The following is a 17,029-nucleotide window of genomic DNA, read 5'->3' as shown; positions in this document are numbered from 1 at the left end:
CACAGATGACATGGAGTATCCTGTAGTACCAGAAAGCAAGGAAGCAATGCAATATTAGAAGAGTAAGGTCTCAAGGACACAGGAACCAACTTGAAGGTTATCGATCCACTGGCCAAAGACGAAATATCCTGAGCTCTAAAGAATGATTTGCAATGGACTGAACATATGTAATGCGATCTAAAGTTTAGAATATAAACTGTTTATCAACAGAGATCAGATCTCATTTCTCAAAATTTGAACATGCTAGATCACAGAGAACCCTACTGGGAGAAACCAATATCTAAAACAATCTTTTATTGAGTGTAACATACTGAACTAGAAGCTTCTCGTGAAACATCTCAATTAATCCTCTCAATTTATCTAATTTCTCTTGACAACCCCGAAGTATTATTACTCAGGTAAGAACAGATAATAAACTGAGGTCCTATTACCTTCATTTTAACAAATGAGAATATTAAAGGCTCAGCCAAACTAGACAGACTGCCCAACACATAGTTGTGAGGCCCCAACATACAGCCCAGCAATCTAACTCTAGAATACATGACTAAGCTATACTGTCTTCACCCAGTCGACTGTGCAGTAAGACACAGCCATTTAAAGCAGCAATAGTACCTTATGAAATATCACTCCTATCTCCCCTACCTTACTCAAGACTGCCAACTAAGAGTTATCCAGTCTCTACTATCACAAAACGGCCTAATAAGTATAATCCTCTTTAGCCTATGAAACCTATAAACCCAACATTTTTATTAGGCTAATGTCAGTCATAACATCCAGAACACATTATAACATTATAACTGTTAAGTTTATGAAGAGGGAGACAAAGAGAAAACATGAACAGAAAAACTCTCAGATCTGAATTATATAATCAATGATATAATCAATATAATCAATGAAAAATTAATTCAACCCAGACCTTACCTAAAACCTGGCCAGCAATCATTCTGCCATCTTCTCCTGCCACAGCAGCCCGGGCATTTCTCTCATTAACATACTGAACGAAGGCAAAACCCTTATGAACAGAGCAACCCACGATTTTGCCATATTTCGAGAAGATTGCCTCCACATCAGATTTCTTGACCACAAGAGTATTGAGATTCCCAATGAATACACGGGAGTTCATGGAGCGAGGATCCGTCTTGTTGGTAACATTGCTGGCCATTGTCTTTGATGGTAAGGTGCTTCACAAAGCTGAAAAACTGAGAGAAAAAACGGCATTCAGGTGAAAAGATGTTAAAAACAAAACAATCCTTGATAAAAACCTGTTCTACTCTTATTTTGAACCACTGTGACTACCTACTACCTTATTTTGAACCACTTTCAGTCAACTGAAAAGGATCTCATAGCAGCAAGTATATTACTATTCAGAGACTAGAGCCCCCTGAATAAATCCTTATAGAAATTCAATCAATCTCCTCTTCTGTAGTATATTCCTGCTAGATTATCCCTTGTGGCGGGGGGGGGGGGGAGTCCTCTTCACAGATTATTGGCAACACAATCTTCTTGGGCATTATTAATTCCAAGTGACCTCCCTGTTTTAAAGTCCTCAAGGAAATTAGAACCCCCTAAGCTCGCTACCACTGACTTCTTGTTTTTCACCTTCCCAGTCATGCTAACCTAACTATTTCTTGCCATCTATCATCAATAACTCCACCTTCTTGCACTGTTTTTACTAAAATGAGTCTCACTCATTCCCGCGGATACACAGAACTCCAAATTCTGCCCGCAAACCCTTCTTCAGCTAGATGAATGTGGACCTAACACACTACCCTTCAAGTGTAATTCACTTTATTATACAAAAGCAATAAACAGAACCAATTGATTCACTCTGGAAATAATCTATTTCCAGGTACTTCAACTGATTTATAGTATGCCATAGATTATCAATACCATCTTTTTTACAAAATGTAATGATTCTTTAGTTTTTATGTGAAAATATAATACAAAATATAGCTGGGACATTTAATAATGCTGGATGGTGATGATGATAAAACTACCAGGTAGAACACTGCGTGAATCAAAAAAGAACCAGGAGACGGGCTTCCCTGGTAGCGCAGTGGTTGAGAATCCGCCTACCAATGCAGCGGACATGGGTTCGATCCCCGGTCCGGGAAGATCCCACATGCCATGGAGCCACTAAGCCCATGTGCCACAACTACTGAGCCTGCACTCTAGAGCCCGTGAGCCACAACTACTGAGCCTGCGTGTTGCGACTACTGAAGCCCGTGCGCCTAGAGTCCATGCTCCACAGCAAGAGAAACCACCGCAATGAGAAGCCCACGCACCACAACGAAGAGTAGCCCCCCGCTCGCCGCAACTAGGGAAAGCCCACGCGCAGCAACAAAGACCCAACGCAGCCAAAATTAAATAAATTAAATAAATTAAAAAAAAAAAAGAACCAGGAGAACCAAGGAAGAGGATACAACTTTCCTCAGACCGTTTCAAAACAAAAATGATCTTTATGTATGTTATAGAGGCACAATCCTGTAATTACATGGAGACTCATGATATCATTTTAAAGTGCAGATGTTTTGACATTCTTTAGCTTTTGTATCAGTCTACTGCTCCTTCCCACACCAAAGTTAAAGAGTTTAAGATGGATCCGCCTTAGATTTAGTGTAACATTCTTAAGATTATTTCCCATTCATCCCTTTGAAAGGTTCCGACAACAAATTAAACAAAAGATACCAGTGTCTAGTATCTCTTAACTTTCCAATCCTCAAGATAATCGTAACAAACTAGTTTTCGTGGATTATGTAAAAATGTTTTATATATACATACATGTAAAAAAAATACAGTATAATATTTATACATGACCACCACCATTCTGACCCTTAAAATACCTAGTCATTTCATAAGCATACTGATTTTAAAGCTGTAAAGCGCCTATCCTTTCTGAAATTCAAGAAACAGCCTGTCTTTACTTTGCCTTCTAAATTATACCTTTATAAACAGTTAATTTTTTGACTAAGCAGTAAAAATTTCCCTCACAGTGGCTAGTGAGAATCACCAACAGCCTTTCAACTTAAGTGGGAGCACCAGAAAGTCTTAGAACACCAAGAGGACTCAAAACAGAAACCTACTAAAAGGCCTAACTGGTTTCAAATACTTCTGCTTGGCTCTTAAGGTTTGCTACTAAGTGGGGACTTAAGCCAGTTTTCAGCAAATGTTTTTCACAAACAATAAATATACCAATAGCAATTACACGTAAAATCTCCCTTTTTAAAAAAAATTTTATTTATACTTCGCTCCGTTGGGTCTTCACTGCTGCGCGCGGCTTCCTCTAGCTGCGGCGAGCAGGGGCTACTCTTCGTTGTGGTGTGTGGGCTTCTCACTGCAGTGGCTTCTCTTGTTGCGGAGCACGGGCTCTAGGCACACGGGCTTCAGGAGTTACGGCACGTGGGCTCTAGAGCGCAGCCTCAGTAGTTGTGGCGCATGGGCTTAGCTGCTCCGCGGCATGTGGGATCTTCCCAGACCAGGGCTTGAACCTGTGTCCCCTGCATTGGCAGGTGGATTCTTAACCACTGCGCCACCAGGGAAGCCCCCTCCCTGGGTTTTAAAGAGAGTAACAACCATGGGTAAAGCATGGACAGCATTTACAACAGAACTTTGTGTCAAAGCATCCATCCCAACCAAAACTCCAAAATGCACGCTGCTGAGGGCAAGCCAACAGCTAACACACACACGGTATCTATCACTGTGGGAGAAGCAAAGAGAAGCAACGGCGAGCCTAAAAGACCCAGAAATTGAAGAATACCAAAACACCCAGGTAGTATTTATTGGAAAGGAAAAGGGAATCAATGTCAGGAAAAGCAGTTCCAACAGGGAGAATTTTGCCTGCTCCAATAGTGGGTGAGTACAAGGTACTGCAGCTTAACGGTCTGAAGGTGCTAGAGCAGCTGAAGTCTCTATAAAATCTCAATACCAACTCAGAAACCCCATATGCACCATTCCTTTCTCAATCCCTTTCGTCTCCCTAAAACTCCTAACTTTACAGTAAAATCACTTTCCTCCTTTTAAAATAGTTCTATTACCTAAATGTATATCCCTGCATAGTATAGTCTTACCCATTAAAACAAGTTTGGCGTGTTTTTTTTTGTGTGTGTGGTACACGGGCCTCTCACTGTTGTGGCCTCTCCTGTTGCAGAGCACAGGCTCCAGACGCGCAAGCTCAGCCGCCATGGCTCACGGGCCTAGCCACTCCGCAGCATGTGGGATCTTCCCGGACCAGGGCACGAACCCGTGTCCCCTGCATCGGCAGGCGGACTCTCAACCACTGCGCCACCACCAGGGAAGCCGTGATGTGTCTTTTAAGGCTCTTTTTATAAGTCCCCCTTTAACTTAAAATTTATCTGTTGAAGAATCCTGGGCATTTGTTCTGCAGTTTTTTCCAGAATTTCATACCCTCAGTATAATTCCACATAAACTTCTGTCCTTTGTATTTTCAGAAATTGGAGGCTGGGACCAAAGGCTTGATTGATCAGACTCATGTGTAACACTTCTGTAAGATTATATATAGGTGGCATTATCTTTTTGTGGTTAGTAATGCTAAAATTCTACCAGATCTCTCTAGGCATTATGGTCCCTCAAGATTCTAATATATTACTTAGAAAGAACTTGGAAAATAGTTTATCACTTCTTGCATCTTAGTAACAGTTTGCCTGTGTCCTTTATATTTGTCAGTTTCACTGGGTATAAAAATCACTGAATAACATTTTATTTCCTTAAATATTTTATTCCATTTACTTCTGGACTGTCACAGAATCATTCTAAAGTGTAAACCTTGCTGGCAAAGTTGTATTTTTCTCAACTTAAGTAGAAACTGCAGGGTTTTTGCTTTATGTAACTCATTAAGCTTTTTTCTTTTTCTTTTTAAAGACTTAACAGAAATGGAATAGTGTATCTGAAGCTGCCTCATGGGTCACAGAAGTTTACACTTTGGAGTCACCCTCATAAGACAGGTCAATTCCTCCTAGATAGTATCAGTGAAGGAAGAAATGGGAGAAACTGTTCTGACTGGGTTAAAACTCAGACCCAGAGGGTATATAGTCTTAAAGAACTATATCAGATTTTAAGTGTAAAAGCAAGTTGCAGAGAAAGGGGTCAGTTTTTGCTTTTTACTTTATACAGAGCTGTAGCATTAGGTTGCACTGGGCTGGCCAAAAAGTTCGTTCCGTTTTTTCATACGATGGTATGGAAAAACCTGAATGAACTTTTTGGCCAAGCCAACATTCTACATGCATTTTTGTAAAAGATTTTAAACTCAGTATTCTAATTACCAGCAATTGCAGTGTTTAGAAAATTCACAGATTACTTTAAATGACACGAAAAATTACGATAAAATGTTTACGTTAGAAAGCAGTATATATAATTGTACAATACTTAACAGGAGGCATATATACCTACCCACATAATAATTGTGTGCTTAGGAAACACAGGGCAGAAGTATTTAAAAATATTGTTCCATGGGTACTCTTGTGGTTAATCAACTGTTACCACCTGCATAGTTTTTTATATTACCCAAATTTTCTACAATGAACATGTAAGTTTTTTGTTTTGTTTTTAGGAAAACATTTTAAAAGTCAAGCACCTAACTCCTAATCAGGAAATGCATTTGAGAGAAATAAAAAAGGGCCCGTCACATTAGTAACAACAATTCAGGTTCTTTAAACATTTATTTTTTAAAAACTTTCAAATGTTTTGAGAACATCCATGTACTAATGTACACTAACAGTCTTAACAACACTGTTACACAATGAAGTAACGTTAATTCACATGAATTAGTTTTAACTTTAACAACCTATTCTACTGTCTCCGTGAAGAATGTCTAGTTCACGGATCCAGAGTTTATAAATCACAACTTCTTCCACTTTTTGAAAATCAGATGTTTCTGGCACATCATAAACACTCAGCATTTCTGAGTATTCTGGTCACACCCTGCAAAAGTTTTCTCAGCAAAATCATTAAGATAAATTCATTCTTTTAAAAACTCAATACTGAATACTACAGAAGAGCTAAGTAAATAAAAGTACATAGAATAAAAAATATACAGAATCACTTTCTTTCCTAAAATTGGTTTCAAAGAGTAAAACCAAAGGGGGAAAGATTTTTGAAATGATTATGGTCCCCTGGATACTCTGCGTCCTGTTTAATTCAGTAGCAGAGATCAAGTGGATCTGGTTACCAGAAAAGCAGAATTCCACCATAGCACAGACAACAGAAAAAGACTGAGTATTTTCCTAGAGGCTATTGGGTGGCAGTACTCAAACCTCTAGCTCATGGATGCATGCACATGTGTGTTTGCATAATATTTTTGTTGTCATCCCAGGTTCTTACTTCCACAATTTTTATCATCAAAGGATCACTAAGACTGGTGAGTAAAAGTCAAAACCAGGAATGTTGAGTTACTTTTATTGCTTTATTACACCAAAGGATCTGTGTGTCCATTTGACCATGTTTCATGTTGAAGCAATAAAAGCAACAAGAGATTTTAGTGGCAGCGTGAAGGACAAGAATTATAGAAATGTATTTCTATTCCCACTTCTACCATCCCAGTCATATCCTAAAACAGAAAACACAAAATCTTACATCTAATTGGAATGCAAGCAAACCTGTCAATTCTATTTCCAACTGTTCATTCTGAACCTGAGCTACTGTGCTCTCTGCCCTCTTAAGAGGCAAACCTAGCTTGGATTGTCAATCCAGTTTAAAATCTGGGAAATGTTTATAACAATTACTCCATTTCTCTTAAGTTCACATTAAAGAGCAAGTAAATTCTGCTGGGAAGAAATATGACAAGGTGGGAAAGGCAGATTGTGCTGACAATCATGAGACGTTAAGTTTCAAATGGTCCGGAAATGTAGGTTATGAAGGTCCTGGAATTTGCTGGGAGCTGGGCAAGAATCAATTCATAATTGGAATCAAGCTTTCAATTCCCTTGTCTTTATGTACTGGGCACTGGAACTCCAACTTTAGTGGAAAGGGGATGGACGATAAATACTTGACAAAGCAGTGCCACTCATTCAGACTGTGTTCAGTATCATATGTAGGCATATTTCCAGGGAGGATGGAGGCGGGGGGAAACACACAACAGAAAGTAAATCAGCCACAAGATATTTCTACTGAGCTTTTCAGTCAGTCCTCTACCAATTTGCCCTATTCAACAGGCTACTCACATTATACTTACTCATATCACATTATCCGTTAGACCAGAAAAAAAGAAATTTAAAGATGGCATCAATACAGCTTATCAAATGTCAGATATACTAACTAGAGAACAAGGGAAATAACTTACCTCGGACTAGGAAATTCAAAACCCCACCTTAGAACTTTATCACTATCCCTTAAAACCTCAAATAGCCTCTACATTCAATTTAAATTAGATGCAACTGCCATATGCCTAATATGCTATTTCCCATCTTTCTTTGAAACCTTTTAAAGAGAAAGTGTCACCAGATGGCAGCAATGAGTTGGCAAATTTTTAAGATGATGTCAATCAAGTCCAAAGACTTCCTATTTCACAGTTTTCCACAATTTCTTATCAAGCATTTCTCAGTACCTTTTGGATACTATAAATAAATATCTCTGCCTACTTAGAGCAGCATCTCCTGGTCTAAATTATTTTCCTTTAACACTCTTAAGCTCCTATTTTACCCCTTAAGGACCCTTGTCCCTGTTCCACACTACTTTCCTGTTACTCCCTTCCCCACCCCAACCCTGTTCTCTGCTTCCTATGTGTCTTTACTGCATTCATCAACTATTTCCCTCTGGCCTCTTCAGAGCGCAACAATAAACTGCCCATATGTCTGCAAAAAGTTGGCCAGTGCAGGGGCTTCCCTGGTGGCGCAGTGGTTGAGAGTCCGCCTGCCGCTGCAGGGGACGCGGGTTCGTGCCCCGGTCCGGGAGGATCCCACGTGCCACGGAGCGGCTGGGCCCATGAGCCATGGCCGCTGAGCCTGCGCGTCCGGAGCCTGTGCCCCGCAATGGGAGAGGCCGCAGCGGTGAGAGGCCCGCGTACCAACAACAACAACAAAAAAAAGTTGGCCAGTGTATAGTGGGCCCTCTGTATCGGCAGATTCTGCATCTGTAGATCCCAACCAATCATGGATCAAAAATATTTAGGGGAAAAAAATTCTAGAAAGTTCCAAAACGCAAAACTTGAATTTGCTGCACACCATTTACATTGTATTTCTAACTATTTACATTACATCATGGTATTATAGGTAATTATAGTATTATATTTAGTATTGTAAGTAATCTAGAAATGATTTAAAGTATATGAGAGATTGTGTATAGGTTATATGCAACATTACACCATTTTATATAAGGGACTTGAGCATCCCCAGATTTTGGTATCTGTCAGGGTCCTAGAACCAATCCCCCTCAGATACCAAGGGACTATAATTTGCTCCACCCCCAAAGCTATAATTATTCATCAAAACATAGACATGATCTCAAGGTAAAGACTATCACACAGAGGCTACTAAAAACAGTACATGGTGGTATTTTCAGGCCACAAGAACACCAAAGTTGGCCATTTTAGATAAACTATGCTAACTGCTATGGTCTAAGAATTGAAACTAAGAATATTCAAGATAAAAATTAGGGGGAAATGCAGAATTCAATAAATGGTACCTGAGTGTGTGTGTGTGTATATATACACACACACACACACACACGTATATGTATAACTAAATCACTTAACTGTATACCTGAAACTAATATAACACTAAATCAACTATACTTCAATAAAAAAATAAATTAAAAAAAACATTATAAATATAAGTGAAAAATAAATAAATTAATAAATGGTGCCTCACAGCCATCTAAAAACAAAAATTGGGGACCAATCTCATTCTATACACAAAAACATTAACAGATCAAAATCTAAATGTAAAAATTACATATGCAACTGTCAAAACCTATATAAGACAAAAAACTCAACAGTCTCCAAAAAAGTATGAGTAACCGAAAAAAATAAGGGCAGGAATAAAATAATAAACCATAAACATGAAAAACTGTTTTAAGAAAAGCATACTGAAAAAGACTTAGACCACTTAAACTGTTAGATTGGTGTAGATTATATCAATATAAGAATTGATTCAGACAACGGTCAATGTATGCCAAAGCACTGGGCGAAAGCTTGGTGGGAGGGAAACAGGGTTTACACGGTTTCAAAGTACTATCCAACAGACTACTCACTGATTAAAAGAGGAAATAAACGTACCTTTACTATAGAAACATGGGTCACCACTTAAACCAAGTAATCTGACATCATATGCTTCCTGATTCCACAAAATAAGAAACATACATTCCCCTATGCAATATTCTTGGTAAAATATTTGACTTGAACCTATACAACAGGGAAACAATCAGGCAATTTCAAGATTGTGGACACTATACAACACACCTGGTTGGGACTCCTCCAAAAAAAGAGCAGGAGGCCATTTCTAGATTAAGAAAGCAACGTTGTGGGGAAGAGACTTTTTTTGTAAAAACGAGAATTTTAATGTGGACTGTATACGAGATAATATTGAACTAATGTTTATTTTCATGGCTTTGATAGTATAGATTATCTTTATTCTTAGGCGATACAGCCATGAAATTGAAGTTCCCATGTGAAGTATCACGCTTGTAACTTTAATATCATTCAGGAGGGAAAAAAACATACAGAGAGCAAACATGGTAATTTAGACAGTTGCTACCAGAAACAAGAACAGGAGGGCTGAAACACAAGGACAGTGTATTTTTCAAAAGTACATATTACCTGTTCAAGTTTTTTAAAAAGACCCTATTATAGCAAATGTTAAAATGATATATACCATGTCACACACTCTTGAGCAAGTTCCCAGAAAATATTTTTTCTGTCAGATTTGCTAATATAAGGATGATCATCCGGTGGAGTGGAGGAAGAAACTGGCACTTCCACTGCTATAACTAAGTAAAACCAGTACACGTTTCTGTAAGTTCATTTGAAAATTCTTAATTAAACCTAAGTGCCAAGCAATGGGTAGGTCAACAAATTTGTATTAAGCAACTGACAATGTTAAATAAATTTCAGGTTATCCTATTCTGGAACTGAAAAAGAAACTTTGACCATCTTTAAGTTTTGTAAATCCTTGTGACAAAAAAACAAAAAAAAACAAACAAAAAACCCCCAGCCACTTAACAAAAAAATTGGAGAAAACTAAGTGGAAAATGTTTACAATATAAAGGTTCTGAAACGATATAATGATTCCATGTTGGTAAAAATATATTATAAAAATATAAAACCTATATAGGGAGGGACTTCCCTGGCGGTCCCAGTGGTTAAGAGGGTGCAGGTTCGATCCCAGGTCAGGGAGCTAGATCCCACGTGCCTCGTGGCCAAAAAACCAAAACATAAAAAAGAAGCAATGTTGTAACAAATTCAATAAAGACTTTAAAAATGGTCCACACTTTAAAAAAAAATAAGTCTTAAAGAAAAAACCACATATACAGGGGTACAGGTACATCTGTAGCTAATGAGATATGAGAAAGGATCAAAACATCAAAATACTGAAAGTGGTTACCTTTGAGCACTACTGCTGTAAGTAAATATTTTCCTTCTCTCCATGTTTCCTTCCAAGTTTTCTTTAATAAGCATTTTATAATAAAAAAGGATTGTTCCTATCAAAGTATAAGTAATGCAACAGAAAATTTTAAAAATGAAGTCTTTAAGAAAATATTCCCAGAACCTCAATGATGAAAAAACTAAATCATGTAGTTCAATGCCACCAAATTCTTCAGAGGATGTTAAAATTCCCTTGCAACCTCCTTACTCACCAATTACCGAACTTCATGAACTGCCACTAAAGTCACTGAATTCACAACCTGAAGACACTCAATTCTAAAATTTAATTGGCTCTTAACTAATTTCCTCCCTTAGCTCTTCTCTTTAACGCCCATTCATTAGCAATCGAACAATTTTTTTTTTTTTTTGGCTGCGTGCTGCGCGCGGGCTTTCTCTAGTTGCTGTGAGCAGGGGCTACTCTTCATTGTGGTGCGCGGGCTTCTCACTGCTGTGGCTTCTCTTGTTGCAGAGCACGGGCTCTAGGCACGTGGGCTTCAAGGCATGGGGGCTTCAGTAGTTGTGGCACACGGGCTCAGTAGTTGTGGCTCATGGGCTCTAGAGTGCAGGCTCGGTAGTTGTGGCTCACGGGCTTAGTTGCTCCGCGGCATGTGGGATGTTCCCAGACCAGGGCTCGAACCCATGTCCCATGCATTGGCAGGCAGATTCCTAACCACTGTGCCACCAGGGAAGTCCCCTCGAATTATTTTTTATTTGACTGAAAACATCTTATGCAAACTGTTCCCTATCCTATCTTCCATAAAAATAAGACATGGTGCATTATAACCAATACAACTTAACCTGTCAATGTCCCTCTGAACACAGCAGTCCAAGTTTGGTTGCTCTTGCAAGAGTGGAACACAGATGCAGATGCTATCACGTCTGCTAACTTTGGCATTGTCAACACATGCAGAATTCACTGTTAAGTTCACGGCTTTGCATTTCAGATACTATTTAATCCTCTTGTATCTAGTTCACAATCCCTGGGGTTCCAGCCTGAAGAAAATTTCAAATTTTGATTTTGTTGTGTAAAATACTAACAATCTCTCCCAATTATATACCCTTCACTGATTTGTTCAACATACTGTAAGCAGCCTCACCCATCCTTTTAGAAAGTTCAGTAAGGGCAACACAATTTTCCTTCAACAGTGAAAATTTTTCTTCATGCTATATATTAGTTTTGAAACAGTGATAATTAGTAAGATCAATCTCAACTGAGAAATCCTTCTGCATATGTCTGTACACTGAAAAGCTCCACCCTGGTTTACTGCTGAACAGGACCCAAGTTAATAACTTAAATTGTAAATGTTTAGATACACCTATTTTTTAAAAAAAATTTTTTAACTGAAAAGGTAGATACAAAGATACCTGTTCCCACAGTCATGCCACACCCACCGTGACCAAACTATGTTTAAAGTAATGACTAACCTTGAGATGAGAACTTCCTAAATAACATAATATAAAAAAATCCCCGTACTAAAATATACCATAAATAAAAAGCAAAAAACTGATGAAATGTATGCAATACATATTTGTCCACAATTCAAGTTCTTAATACTGAATATAAAAATATAAAAATAAACACATCCTAATGGTTAATAGCTCAGAGGCTTTGGAGTCAGACCTGTTTCAATTTCAAACTCAACCACTTCTGGTGTGCATTTCCCTCTGGAAAGCCAACCCCTTCAAACACCAGATTCTTCTATCATAAAATGAGTACTGTTGATAGTACCTGTCTCACAGGATAGGTATGAATGAGGTGTAAGTGAAGTAAGGTATAGAAAACAATGAACATAGTGCCTGGCACACAGCAAGCATAGCTGCAGCAGCTGCTCCTACTACCACATCATTTACTATTATTGGTACATACCAACAAAAAATGGGACAATGACAGAAGGACACAAAAGATGATTAACAAATAATTCTAAAGGTCTATGGAGATTAGCAAAAAAAATCAGTATCACCATAAAGGAGACAAAAATTAAACCAAACATTCTACCTACCAAACAAGTAAAAACATTTTAAATTGAAATGATCACTTTCATACATTATTTCTGACAGTATGAACTGGTAACCATATTTTCAGAAAACAAATGGACTATTTTATCAAAAACCTTAAAATTGTGCATGTTCTTTAAAAACAAAACAAAATACCCCCAAAACAAAACCTGTGCACGTTCTTTTGACTCAGTAATCTCACTCTGAGAACTCATCTGAAGGAATCAAGGATGTGGACATGTTAACAGTGAAAAATGAGAAAACAGGTTCATAATACTGACTAAATGAATTTCAGTACATCGGTCTAACTGGATACAAGCAGCAACATTTGAAAATAACTTATTGACACCAAGAGATGTTTAAGATGTTAAGGAGCATACACAATATACAAGTTATCTAGAAGATTATACACTGAAGTGTTAGACATCTCAGGATGTGGCAAGATTGTGAGGTTTTAAAATACTCTTTTTTTCAGTCTTTAATACCGTATTAGTTTCATAATTCTTTCATTCTGTAAAGACAGCTTCATCCACCCTGGAATTTAATGACTACAATATATGGCTTGGCCGAAAGTCAGCAAAGCTTTTCTATAAACCCCGTAACAGAAGTTAGAAAGTTGTGTGCTTCCCTTCCTCAAGAGCAATTCAGAACTATATAAAATCAAGGAAATGGGCATCTCTAGGACAACAAAACTTTCACTGCATATTGCATTCCATAATTTGGGGTCTCTCATTCATTGGCAGTCCTAACAGACATAGATACTGGGTATAATTCCCTGTGCTATACAGTAAATCCTTGTTTTATTTTATGTATAGTAGTTTCTATCTGTTAATCTCATACTCCTAACTTAACCCCTTCCCCATCATTAAATGTTAAGTCACCTCTATTCTGAGTGTTACATCACACTTAAGAGGTGGCGGGGGGGGGGGGGGGAAGACAGCATTTTAGAACCCAACATACTCTTAACTAGGGCAGCTTCTATACAGTAAAACTCCCCATCAACAAACATCTATTCACTCTGGGAACATTTTAAGCCGTTTGAAAAAGAATTTCCTGAATCTACGAGTATCAAACAAGCATTAGGAATATGTAAGAGAATGCTTTTCATAGGAAAAGAATTAAGATTAACATTTCAAAATTACTTCAATAAGGTCAATAAATCTTGACTGTTTTCAGCAAAAAACACTGAAAGAAAAAGCAAACATGGCAATCTAAGTGAAAAATAGAAATTCATTATTCTGTTTTACTTGCTTAAGTGGCATTACCATTTATCCAGCCTGCCTGTTGGAAATTACTTGATTTTTGATTCTATTTGTAATTTAGGAAGAGTCATTATTCAAATTTTGTATATATAATGGTCATTTTAAATACTGCATTATTTCAAATTTATGTAAAACATGGCTACTCTATGACCCTCAACTCTGCTCCCCAAACATAATAAACACTCTTGCCAGAAACTTTACCGAAATTTCCAACTCCCAAGCAAGCAATAAAAAGGAGTGAAAGGATAGGGCATGAAATTCTGTATTTCTAAGAAGCTTCCAGACGATGATGATAATGATGATGATGATGATGATGATATGCTGTTGCTGTAGCACAGACCATATTCTGAATAGCAAGGGTCAACAATATTTATTCATAAGACTTCATTTCTTTATTATCTTGTAGAAAGCTTCAGTTTTATTAGTAAACTCAAACTGAGCATTGAGTTATAACAAATACACTTTTAAAAGTCTCCCCAGGAAACACGTTCGGAAAAAAATCAAGATTTTTCAGGTTTTACAAAGATAATACCGTGGTTTTGCTATGTAACACCCAGTGGGATCTGGGCAAGCATTCAGCTATCAAATAAAATACATTAATATTTCTGCATTAATACATATGCATAGTCACTCAATGTAACAGATTATAATCTCATGTCAATTGAAGTCAGGTTTTGTCATCAAATGAGTCTGTCAAACTGATGAAAAATCTTTGTTGTCATAGATTTCTGAATTGCAAACAAAAGACTTCACGAGTACAGCAAAATAATTTTTTATAAGAAAATAAATTTTAATAAGGAAACCCGACTTAAAGTTACTATATCATTCTCCATCACTCAGATCCAAGCAGCTAAAATTTAGAATTATTCCTAGTTTCAGAATTTAATAGTAAAATGTATATGAAATATAGTGGAATCCCATCTTTTGCTATCCTGAAAACTCAATTTTATCACACGAGGATAATCATACCAAGATTCTCATTCAAAAAATTTTTTTACACTTATCTCTAATAAACAGAACTTCCCAAATTCTAGGAAGAACTAAGCAAAACATAACATGTAAGCAAAAAACAATCATCCACATTACCATTCCCACAGAAATAAAACACAACTGGAGAATGCCTTCTTAAAATATCTATTACATGTTTTTGTGTGATAATGACTGGTTATTTTTAAAGCCCTTATCTTTAAAGAGACACTGAAATAACTAAGATGAAATATATCAAATATTTATTTACTTCAAAACCACAGGAGGGGAAGGGGCTGGATGCAGGTATAGATGAAACAACATCACCCAAGAATTGCTAAAGCTGGACAAGTTCATGGAGACTGATTATATTATTCTTTTTTGCATGTTTGAATTTTTTTCACAATAAAGTTAAGATAGCACTGAATATATGCATATATACACATATATACATATCTGAGAAAAAGAATTACACGTGAATCTCAAAGTATACACAGAAATATAATCAACCTGGTAGCACCTCGATAAATATTCTTACTCTTCAATTTATACTTATCAAACACCAAGAACACTTAAATTTCAGGGTCAAACCCTGAAACACAAGCAAAAGATTCAAGTAATTCACAAAACTAGAAGTTAATTATTAGTGGTCACTTACATTGCCAATAAGTAGATAAACTGTTTTCACCTTCCTGGAGAGCAACCTAGATTGAAAGTTTTTAAAACATTCATGCTCTTGAATAATTGTACTTCTGGGGCATAATTCTAAGAAAATAACTAAGGGTATTAACAAAATCTTAGTTGTAAGACTGTTCAACTGTTTATAAAAACTGTTTGTAAAAGGGAAAATTGGGGGAAAACCTAAGGGCCCAACAATAGAGTACTGGTTAAGTAAAATATTGTACAAGTATGCAATGTAATACTACGTAGTCATGAAAATTTTTAGGAGAGCTGTTATCTAATAACATTTTATGTTATGTTTGTGTTGAAGAAAAAAATTATTACTTAAATGTACGTGCCATATGTAGGACATTACTTTTCAAACGCCTACATATGCAAAAAAAGTCTAAAAGGAGACATCAAAACCTTTTATTTTGGATGGTTAAGTATGTCTTTTTTGAGGGGTCTGCATTACATTTTCTAAAGGTTATGTGAGCATGTACTGCTTAATTCGGATTAAACCTAAAATAAAGATGGGGGTATCTTCTCTTAAAAATCCACATCAATCTTAAGTCATTTGATTAGTCTTCCTCTTTAATTTCAGTAAAACTATATCTTAAACAGCACAAATAACTGTAATTCCAACATAAGAAGCCAACAAAATTTCAAGGACAAGGGAAAATTTTTCTTTAGAAAGCACTTCGCTACCTCAATTTTAGCCATAAAGTTTTTTAAAGTTATCACAAAACCACTTAGGTGAAGATGACTATATAAAGGATTAATATAAGGAATTATAGCACACTATGAATGGTTACATCATTTTCAGAATACAGAATTTTAATTAGAAGGCTAAGGGAAGATATTCATTTAACATGTATTCTACTAAACTATTCCTAAATGTCATTCCAGACTAGTTAGAAAAGCCTAAGACTGGTTCAATGAACTTCAGGGCGTTATATTAGTTCTGAAATCAACTCAAAAGCTGTAGGTTAATCTAAATAAGAAGCAGGAAGAATATTTCAGACTGGTGAAATTGGAATCAGATTAGGTAGGAAGAAAAACTCAGATGTCCTTTAATCTGCTATGGCTACCTCTTAAAGATAGCGATGCATTCCCACTGGAGAATAAATTTTTAAAAAGTGATAAAGTTCTTCCAAATTTTGATTACAGCTCCATCACAGACAACACAGCAGCCTATGCCCTCAAATGCTAACATGACTCATTCATTCCATCACAGCCAAACCTATTTTAAGGCTGTTTTTACAACTTAACTATAAAAACTGCTTACTAAACTACTACACAGGCCATAGTTATGCTATTTATACCCAGACACAAAATCCGAAGAGTTGATGTATCCCTACAACAAGGAGTTTTAAGTTTAATTAGAAGCAAAATAATGCTGTGTTGCTCATTAAGCCTTTGAGCACACAAAGCAAAAGTTTTCTAACCCTCCTAAATCCCTCTCCCTTGTCCAGAAGTAATCGATCAACGTTGTTTCGCGTCTAACTTTCCAAATATTTCTCTGTATCTTTACGTAGTAGAAAATAAACTTCTA

At 36.8% G+C, this 17,029-nt stretch overlaps 2 protein-coding genes across 16 annotated transcripts in view; one reads left to right on the top strand and one right to left on the bottom strand.

The window, feature by feature from the left end:
- Positions 1-17,029, top strand: part of LOC113607933 (X-linked retinitis pigmentosa GTPase regulator-interacting protein 1-like) — a 148,798-nt gene that overhangs the window by 92,830 nt on the left and 38,939 nt on the right. The window lies entirely within an intron of this gene.
- The window catches only part of HNRNPC (heterogeneous nuclear ribonucleoprotein C), a 47,981-nt gene that overhangs the window by 20,866 nt on the left and 10,086 nt on the right, over positions 1-17,029 (bottom strand). For all 15 annotated transcript variants that reach the window (XM_027083700.1, XM_027083691.1, XM_027083701.1 and 12 more), the window contains one exon: positions 922-1,199. In XM_027083700.1, the coding sequence (XP_026939501.1) occupies positions 922-1,162 (241 nt within the window). In that variant the 5' untranslated portion in view covers positions 1,163-1,199. The remainder of the gene's footprint in view (positions 1-921; positions 1,200-17,029) is intronic.

Source organism: Aethalodelphis obliquidens, unplaced genomic scaffold (assembly GCF_003676395.1).
Source record: "Aethalodelphis obliquidens isolate GAN/ISIS:26980383/991018 unplaced genomic scaffold, ASM367639v1 scaffold51, whole genome shotgun sequence".
Taxonomy (NCBI): domain Eukaryota; kingdom Metazoa; phylum Chordata; class Mammalia; order Artiodactyla; family Delphinidae; genus Aethalodelphis; species Aethalodelphis obliquidens.
Note: the sequence above shows the minus strand (reverse complement) of the source record. Positions and strands in the feature narration are given on the sequence as shown.